This window comes from Pygoscelis adeliae, unplaced genomic scaffold, assembly GCF_000699105.1.
Source record: "Pygoscelis adeliae isolate BGI_AS28 unplaced genomic scaffold, ASM69910v1 Scaffold202, whole genome shotgun sequence".
Lineage (NCBI taxonomy): Eukaryota > Metazoa > Chordata > Aves > Sphenisciformes > Spheniscidae > Pygoscelis > Pygoscelis adeliae.
Window position 1 is genome coordinate 3,528,522 of NW_008824544.1, and position 10,149 is coordinate 3,538,670.

A 10,149-nucleotide genomic window follows, 5' to 3' on the forward strand; every position below is an offset into this window, starting at 1 on the left:
TCTTCCTTCTATCTAGTCTAAATCTATGCCCCTTTAGTTTAAAGCCATTCCCCCTTGTCCTGTTGCAACAGGCCCTGCTCAAAAGTCTGCCACCATCTTTTTTTATAAGCCCCCTTTAATTACTGATAGGCTGCAATAAGGTCTCCCTGAAGCCTTCTCTTCTCTAGGCTGAACAACCCCAACTCTCTCAGCCTTCCTTCATAGCAGAGGTGTTCCATCCTCCTGATCATTTTCATGACCCTCTTCTGGACCCACTCCAACAGGTCCATGTCTTTCTTATACTGAGGGCTCCAGAGCTGGACGCAGTGCTCCAGGTGGGGTCTCACCAGAGCAGAGTAGAGGGGCAGAATCCCCTCCCTCGACCTGCTGGCCACGCTGCTTGTGATGCAGCCCAGGATACGATTGGCTTTTGATGCAGCCTTTCTGGGAAGAATTGTGCGATAACTTGGTTTGGAAGTAAAAGCAATTTTCCTAGCATGATATCTGTTGAAATAATGTGCCAAGAACTTTTAATACCAAATCTGAAGATAAGTTAGCAAGTTTGACTGAGGGTGGGGTTTTTCATCTTGCAGTTGAGGGGGGTTTTGCTGGTTTTTATGGGGTATGTAGACTGATACATCAGTGTTTTCTTTGACAATAAGCACACAGCAGATCCAACTACCTGAAGAACACAGTAGCAACTGAACTTCCTGATATCTTTCTTTTCCAGTCACTTCGCCTTGTTAATACCATGCTGTAACCAACTTCTGAGTTGGTGACATATGTAGTTCAGATGAAATCTTACTAGCGTGCGTGACTATAGTGAAGTCATGAAAGTAAAATGAAATGCTGTTATGCCTTATCACAGGGAAGCAGCTGCAGCTGCTGGATTTAATGTTATGAGATTAATTCATGAACCATCTGCAGCTCTCCTGGCGTATGGAATTGGCCAAGATTCACCCACTGGGAAAAGGTAAAATCCTAATATTTCACTTCTTAATTTAAACTGCTGTGCTTAAATCCTGAGAAATCTTAAATGAGGGAGTGATGAGTTGCCTTAGCAGTCAATACAAAATTAATGATTTGAGGCTTGTTCTTCTTTTTTTCTCTCAATAAAGCCAGTAACAATTTAGATGTCGTAAATCCGTAGTATTTTAAATCTTTGTTCTGGTTTTTTTTTTTTTTAGAATTGTCTTTAAAGATTTGTGCCCAGATTCTGTCTTGCTCTTTAATGAGCTGATTGGCTTGAAGAAAAATGCATCCCTTCTTAAACAGATTTTGGCATAGCTGGTCTTTAATTGTGGGAGATGGGGTCATTTTACATGTGGTAGAAGAACTAAAGCCGAGTTCCTGGGTTCAGTAGGTACATTGGGTTTCCCTTACGAATATTCAAATAATTCACAAGGTTTTCAAAATAGCAAAGACTGCTGTCAGTGCAAACAGATGTCTTGTCTTTTTTCTTCTTGGTTGATATTTTTTACCCTTCTCATACAATTCTCGCCTATAATCTTGAATGTAATGTTCAATTCTCAATTGTGTTGTAGGAAAACTGTTGGCTACTCTCACTGTATGAAATAGACTAATTTTGTTCTTTAGAGAACATTGTCAAGTAGACAGTGGTACTAAGATGCATTAAATACAAACACCCCAAATCAAATTCTCTTGACAAAACTGATTAAAACCTGCAATACATTATATGGTGGCCATCTTTTTAGACAGTGTGTCAAAGTAAACGTAGTTTTAGATGGCTTATTAATACTACTTTCTTTCTTTTTTTCTTTTTTTTTTTTAAACCATGGCAGCAATGTGTTGGTTTATAAACTTGGTGGAACATCGCTTTCTATCACAGTCATAGAAGTAAACAGTGGAATATATCGTGTGCTTGCTACAAACACAGACGATAGCATTGGTGGAGTTTGCTTCACAGAAGCTCTAGCACAACACTTAGCTTCTGAATTTCAGAGGTAGGTTTTGAATTCCAAGCATGTTGCTGTTAGGACAGAAACTTTGTTATCTGATGCTTGCTCTCAAAAAGAAAAAAAATTCATATTGGGTTGTCAGATCCAGCAGACTGTCTGCAAGTGAAATGGCTCAAAGATATTAAAGGAACAGTCAGTTGTTGGGGGCCAAGGAGGAAGGCTGGGAAATACTTGGTTTTGGATAGATGTTGCCCAAAGTCAGTGTTGAACTATTAAGGGCTCAGCTATGATCTGTTCTGTGTTTTGAGTGATGTATGTGACTACAGGCTGCTTACATCTGTTCAGTCACAAGCTTTTGGGGTGGCAGGGAGTTCACCTGTGTGGGTTTTGTTTGTTTGTCTTGTTGGCCTGAAGGACCGTGGCGGGGCTTGGATCGTCAGGTTGAAGTCTATATAGCACGTCATCCTGTGATGAACAAATGCATTACTGTCAGCTCTAGTGATCTTAAGGTGGTCAGTTGCATACTGTCACAGGAGAAGACTTTTTGGATGAAACATACTATTCTGTTAACCTATCTAATGTTCGGTGTTCTATTTCTTCTTAATCTGTGGTTAAAATTGGTTAACTTGCAGGCCTTTTCTTGCTGTTCCTTGCAGTCACTTACAAGATGTGTTCAGCTGAGAAACTGTTCAGAAAGACTTAAATCTGTATGATAAAACGCTAATGACCGAGTTCAGGGTGCCTCTACACAGTGTTCTTTAGTTGAAGTTGAAATAGACACTTTTATTCTTTGCAAGCTTTCAGTAGTGGCATTGTAGATAATACTAAAATGTCTACAGAAAAAAAGTTAAATAGCTTTAACCTGTTTTTCCTTTCAGAATATTAGTGTTATCACTCAAACGCCTGCCTTTCTAAACTGATATCTCTTCTTAAATGTAGGTCTTGTAAACATGATATTAGGGGAAATCCCAGAGCCATGATGAAGTTAATGAACAGCGCTGATGTTGCAAAGCACTCGTTATCAACCCTGGGAAGTGCAAACTGTTTTGTAGATTCATTGTATGATGGATTGGATTTTGATTGTAATGTGTCCAGGTAATGCAAATCTTGAAGCTACTGCTTTTATATAAAACTGTGCTTGAAATATTTCTAGGTGGTATTTAGGATGTTCAATAAGCTTTGATTTTTTTTTTTTTTTTTTGGTGGCATTAATTTCAGAAACGGAAGTAAGATGGAAGACCAACTTGCTTGCTTTCAGCTTTGTTTCGTATTGATGGTTCTGTTACGATGCGATCTGTAGTAGTTAGTGCTACCACCCTAACAGTGTTGCCCTAATGGTTAGAAAATGAAGTGCGAAAAGGCACAGAGAGACCACCCCACACCCCCACCCCCCGTCTTTGGAGTCTGGTTGTTGATGAAAGGGGAATAGATAACTGTAATTACTCAAGGTGGGAGGGCATTTCCCCCTCTTGTTTTTGTTGCTGGTTTTTCCTTAAAGAAAAGAAGACTTTTGGACTCTTTCATCTAAATGAGCTCCAGAATGATAGGAGTCATGGAAGTCTTGATGTTGCCTCTGTTTGACAGCTGGAGCAGAAAGATGTTTTGTGTCTTTTTATTCATACTGCTGTGTCCTACTCCAAGTCTTTTCTCTCTTGGCATGATCCCTTGTTGAGGTGTTTAGCTAATTTTGATTGCTCTTCCAGTCAGCAGCAGCTTTAGACTTTTCAATTCCAGAACTGTGCATCCACTGCTGCAGCAGCTGGATCTGGTAAAACAAGGCACAGTATGTTCGCAAGTGTGAGAAGCAATGCTGCATAACTTGTTTGGCTCAGTTTTGGATGAGGCTGTTAGTCCTGTGGACTAGTGTTGGAGAATTTGACTTGCTGTATTCGTACAGAGTAAAACTTCTCTTCAGGCTTGGCAGAGCCCGAAGCAAGCACAAGTTTGTTTTTCAATTTGCTTGAGTACCTACTCCCTGCGTGCGAATCAGGACACAGCTTGATTTGCCTCTGAAAATTCAAGAGGCACATTTGAGTAGTTGTGTCTCCATTTTAAAGATGATGAAGCAGTTCCAGGATTTTTGCTGCTTTTTTTTCACGTATGAGTCAAGACAACAATACTGTTTTTTGTCTGGAGTACACTGAGGAAGAATGAATGTGCATTCCACGTAGGTGTTAATGGTGGAATCAATAGCACAGATATTTTCACAACAACAACAACATCACTTCTTTGAGATTAATAATTGGGAAATACGGGGGGGGTGGTGGTGGTGGTTTTGTTTTTTTTTTAAATCCCTTTATACCAGGTATAGCTAGAGAACCAAAGTATATTCTAAAAATGATTGTTCTTCAATTTCAGGTATTTGTTGCTAATGGATGAGATGACACTTCTTGAATTTTATTTTTCTTTTTTTTTTCTTCTAGGGCCAGGTTTGAACTTATCTGTTCTTCACTTTTTAGTAAATGTGTAGAAGCAATTAAAAAGCTCTTACAGCAAGTTGGATTTACAGCAGATGATATTAATAAGGTAACAATAGAAATCGTTTGTCTGTAGTATGCTTTATAACTCGACAAGAAGAATATTTATGGGGCCTGTTTTCCTTGCAGACTGAGATTATTTCATTATGTGTTTAAGCATTTTTTGGCTCAGATCCAACAAAGTGCGTCGACTCAAGCTCTTTAGAACTCCTATCTTTGATTTCAGTTACTTGAAGTTAAGTATAAGGTACAGTCAGCAATGTGTTTTTGCTGCTGCATATTGAGTGGTAGAGGATTTATCTCCATTTGATGTGTTTGCGTAACTCTTGGTAGAGCTGAGGAGTACCTTCTTTAAGTTCTGTACATAGACTTTCTTCTGCCTTCACCGAGCTTTGGGTGGCGTTTGCTGACGCTTCTGCAGAAAGCCTGAGTTTCGACTTTTTTTGTCTCAACGAGTTGAACAAATCACTTAGTGTCTGCTTGGTGCCTGTGTTCGTTCTTGTTAGCCTAAAAAACTTAGGAACATGTTAGGTGCCAAACCATTGAGTGTTTTAATGCCAAAGATGGTGACTGAAGTAGGAAACATTACTAGTTTCATTCAAATGTCTTTTTTGCTTTGATATAAGAGCGTAACTTCATCTCAAGCCCTGTGCACCAGTGTGTGGCAAATAGTGCTGCATTTATCGCTGGCAGAATTGGCACATAACTTCTGCAGCAAAAGTGAGCTGGCGCTTTTTATGATAACTGAGGCTATTTCAGACTCTTCAGTAGCGTTTGCTGTGTCACACCTGAGTTTCAGTGGTAGGATAATGAAGTACCCTAGGCCATTGTGCAGAGATTATCTTTTGTTTTCTGGTAACAGTATTTTTTAAGTGGCCCAATGTGCTGTCCTCTCAGGCCTTAATGCTTTGTGGGGGGGAGGAACTTTAAATGTAATAATAAATTAACCTAATTTACAACTCTTAAGTTATGTTTTATGTGAAGAAAAGTGGGAATTAGCTTTGTTTTCAGATCTGGTTGATCTCAACAAAGTCACTGTAATAAGAGAAGGGTTTTACGGGTTTTTTCTTGCACAAGATCAGTAAGTGACAGGTAATTGTCAATGACATCCCTCAGGATTTGATGCTGGGGCTAATACCATCTAATGTCCCTATTAATAACATGGACAATGGGTAGCGTGTGCTCTCAGCAAGTTTGCAGACAGTACCAAAGTGAGGGGAGCATGAATAACACTGTAGGTCAAGGCTGCTATTCAGAGGGGTTGAAAAAGGTGAGAGAAATGTATATAATGGAATAGAATATTTCTGTTGGAAGGGACCTACAATGATCATCTAGTCCAATGGAGAAGATCATCATGAAGATCAGCAAAGGCAAATGTAGAGTCTGGGATGGAATAAAACTGTGCAGCAGGACAGGCTAGCAGTTGCTAGAAAGCAGCTTTGCAGGAAAAGACGTGGGTGTTTGTCGTGGTTTAACCCCAGCTGGCAACCAAGCACCACAGAGCCGCTTGCTCACTTCCCCTGCAGCGGGATGGGGGAGAGAAGCGGGATGGGGGAGAGAATCGGAAGAGTACAAGTGAGAAAACTCGTGGCTTGAGATAAAGACAGTTTAATAGGTAAAGCAAAAGCCGCACACACAAGCAAAGCAAAACAAGGAATTCATTCACTCCTTCCCATCGGCAGGCAGGTGTTCAGCCATCTCCAGGAAAGCAGGGCTCCATCACGCGTAACGGTGACTTGGGAACACAAACACCATCACTCCAAACGTCCCCCCCCTTCCTTCTTCCCCCAGCTTTATATGCTGAGCATGATGTCATACGATGTGGGATATCCCTTTGGTCGGTTGGGGTCAGCTGTCCCGGCTGTGTCCCCTCCCAACTTCTTGTGCACCCCCAGCCTGCTCCTAGTGAGGTGGTGCGAGAAGCAGAAGAGGCCTTGACTGTGTGCAAGCGCTGTTCAGCAGTAATGAAAACATCCCTGTGTTACCAACACTGTTTCCAGCACAAATCCAAAACATAGCCCCATCCTAGCTACTATGAAGAAAACTAACTCTATCCCAGCCAAAACCAGCACAGGGTTCTAATAGGCAGTAAATTTAATAGCGGTCAGCAGCCTGCCTCTGCAGCAAAGAAGGCCAATTGCACGCCGGGCTGTAATAGCAAGGGTGTAGCCATGGGTGTAGGAAAGCGTTGTGTTTCCCTCTTTGGCGCTTGCACAGAGTGGCCAGATACAATCTTGCCGTTTTTGGGCTTCACAGGAGATGAAAGGCACTGACCTACTGGAGCCAGTCTGGGTTTGCTCACCTGTAAGAAGAGAAGGCTCAGGGGAGACTAGTGCTGCCTACAGTTACCTAATAAGAAGGCATACATGAGACAAAACCTGACTTACTCCTTCCTATAGGTGCATGATGGAAGGGTGAGTGGCAAGCAGCACAAGTTACAACATGGGGAAATTTTAGATACCAAGAAAAGAATCTGTAGTCTGAGGGTGATCAAACACTGAAACAAGGGCCCACAGAGTCTGTGGAATCTATATCCATGGAGATAAGGTCCTGAGCAGCCTGTTGTAACTGGACCTGTTCTGGGCAAGAGGTTGGACTAGAGGACCTCTGGAGGTCCCTTCCAGCCTGATGTTATTTTATGACGAATTCCTCAATTTTTAAAATGTTGCTTCATCTATCTGATGCTTACTATAAGAAACACTTTTTCAAGATACAGTTTCAAACTTGCAAGCTATTTCTTTGAATTTCAAATACAAAAGTAATAGAAGTTGAGCAAAGATGGCATCAATTTTTATTTTAACAACTACAGATGATAAAATATCCCAGAGCAGTTTGCATTTCTGTATTGCAGGTTGTGACCTGTCTGTTTTATCTGTCAGAAGAAAGATTTGAAATCATTAAGGTGTGTTTTCCAGGTAGTTCTGTGTGGTGGGTCGGCTCGAATCCCAAAGCTACAGCAGCTGATCAAAGACATCTTCCCAACTGTGGAGTTACTGAATTCAATTCCTCCAGATGAAGTTATCCCCATTGGTGCAGCCATAGAGGCAGGAAGGAAAGAGAATCCTTTGTTAGAAGAAGAAGCACTCTTTATTGAGTGTTCCGCCAAAGATATTCTTCTTAAGGTAAGGCTAAAATTATTTAACTTAGAAAATGTTACTGCCCAATGAATATACAGCACTACTCATGCATGACTTATGTTAGAGAAACAGTATTGTTTTATTATTAGTTCTAGAGATTGGCTGTAGATCAGCAGTAAGTGGTAACAGGTTATTGACAAAAAATTGACAGGAAAAACTGCTTGATTCTAAGGGGAGATAGATTGTGTCTTCGTGTTGTAATAGCTGGACTTTTTCATTTATTTATAGGAATGTCTTTTTTTTTTTTTTTACTTGCTGTGATGGGAAATGTGGCAGAGAGAATGAATCTTGGATTTCTTTTCTGATGGAGCACTGCTGTAACACTTCCAGCTCACTAAAGTACTTAGAGAAAGGCATGAACTTTTTTTTTCTTTTTAAAGGGAGTAGACGAGTCAGGGGCTGACAAATTCACAGTGCTATTTCCATCAGGGACACCATTACCAGCTCGAAGGCAGCACACCCTGCATGCTCCTGGAAACACTTCATCTGTATGCCTTGAACTATACGAGTCATTGGGGAAAAGTCCCATGAATGAAGAAGGTAAATTTGCACAGGTGAGTATATGCACATTCGTATGCACTTTTAATATCAACCACTTAGAAATCAAGTGCATCTGGAAAAAAAAAAAATTTAAACCAAAACCAATCCCACCCCTACTGAAACTTCTTGTTACAAAGTTAGAATGACATGCATCTCTTTGGAAATGGTCTTTAAGCATTCTTCTGTAAATGTGTTATGAAGTATTGAAGCACTTCTTAAAGGAATTGAAGCTTCCCTTTCGAATTTCTAAATGGCTGGCTGGGTTTGCCATTTGGCACTACTGTAGTAAGCTCACCTGGGATGAGAGATCATAACCAGTCATTCCAGTAGTACACAGGTCTCCGACATTTTAGAAATGAAACTGCTGGAGGTAATGATGTAGCTAGTGTATGTACTGTTGATTACTTTTTTGATCTTCCTAGATTGGACGGGATCTTGGTATTAAATACCACATTTGATTTTTCACGGTGGTAAGGTGATGTGATTAAATCCTCAGCTGATATAAAGATTTTACTCGGGAGTCAACCTATTGAAAGAACACAGCTTGTTTGAAACAGTGATGATGTGCTTACCTTAGCTTCAGTGCACTTACAGCATCAGGGAGGTGGAAGGCGTGGCTGAAATGGATGGAATACTTGAGAAAACTGTTATTCCACCTTGGTCCTGCCCAAAGATCTTTAAGGGGATGGGGGAGGGATGTTACCTAATAATTACAGAACTGATCCTCAGTCAAGGAACACGCTCGGCTCTTGCTGTAGTCTGTGGGAGTTGTAGGTACTCCAGCTATCTTAGTGATAGACCCTGAAACAAAGCCACTGAAACAGTAGTGCAAATGGCTAAAAATGCTTAGGTTTGCACTACAGATGGATGAAGTCCACTAGGGCATGCTTTGGTGTTGAATTATTAGTATGGGATGCTAAACAGAATGAATTGCACACCTTAGCTATTGTGTCACTTCCATTAGTGCTGTGCAAGGATTTAGGGGACTTTATAACTTAACTTTTTTTTTTTAAATAGATTGTACTCCAGGATTTGGATAAAAAGGAGGATGGCCTACATGATATACTAACTGTACTCACTATGAAAAGGTACCCAAAATATTTATTGTTCTGCTGTTCAACTTGCTGTGTCACACATCTGACAAGCAGTCTTTTCTCCTCTTACAGAATGTTGAATTTTGTGTTGAGAAATTTCAGCATTTCATTGCTTACAGGGCTGTGTCTTAGCAGAGGTAAATTCTGTAGGAATGTGGTTTTTATGCAGTACCTTCCGTGCTTTCATTGTTTGATTCCTAAAGAAATAAAACTTAACACAGTTGTATAGATGATTTTTAGCAACTTGTGAACTGTTGATCAGTTTAACCATGCTTGAGAGCAGTCAGGATCTCAAATTTCCTATGGAAGGGGTCAGGAAGTTCTGTTGAATGCTTACACTCTTCGGAAAAACTCGAGTAGACTCTGCCTTTGTAGCTTGCTAGGGAATCCATGAAGGACTTCTCGTATACAGCATTTGTGATGAAAACCTGTGGCCCTGTCCTTTCAGAGGCAGGGTGGTTGAGCACGAGAAATGATGCCACAGGAAATCAGGCTTCATAAATCTACTTTTTACAGAATTACCTGTTCATTATGGTAAAATAGGAAGTATCTTATGGCAGGGTGGGGAATGGGGATGACATGATATTGAAGAAATTTCTCTTTCATTTCTCTTTCTTGGGTCTTAATAGGAGTGCTTCAGCTCATTTGAAATAGTCTAAATAGTTTATAAAGATACCAGAAGGTGGAATTCTAAGTTGTCAAAGTATGTTTGTCTTCTGAGGACTGTCCTGAAGTTCATATTGCTCTTTTAAATAATATGAAAGTTGTCTAGATGTTGCTGAAAAACCAAATCCCTACTTGCTATTTGAGTTCACAATACTTCATTTTCTTATGTTGACTATCAGGTCTATTAATGTTTTATTAATAGACTTCACCTAAAATACCTTGTTAGTTATACAGAGATTTGCCCTTAGCATTGATAAGAAAAACATCGTAGGACTTTTATATGCAACTGTGGAGTGCAGAAAACCTGCAGTATTTTAAAGTGGTTTTCAGAAATATT

General features: G+C 40.3%; 1 protein-coding gene across 1 annotated transcript in view; it reads left to right on the forward strand.

Moving 5' to 3' along the window:
• The window catches only part of HSPA14 (heat shock 70kDa protein 14), a gene marked incomplete at its 5' end in the record, with an annotated part of 15,219 nt that overhangs the window by 3,776 nt on the left and 1,294 nt on the right, over window positions 1-10,149 (forward strand). Inside the window, 7 exons of the mRNA XM_009321778.1 lie at window positions 848-952; window positions 1,782-1,943; window positions 2,838-2,993; window positions 4,322-4,424; window positions 7,291-7,497; window positions 7,893-8,066; window positions 9,070-9,140. Of these exons, the coding sequence (XP_009320053.1) occupies window positions 848-952; window positions 1,782-1,943; window positions 2,838-2,993; window positions 4,322-4,424; window positions 7,291-7,497; window positions 7,893-8,066; window positions 9,070-9,140 (978 nt within the window). The remainder of the gene's footprint in view (window positions 1-847; window positions 953-1,781; window positions 1,944-2,837; window positions 2,994-4,321; window positions 4,425-7,290; window positions 7,498-7,892; window positions 8,067-9,069; window positions 9,141-10,149) is intronic.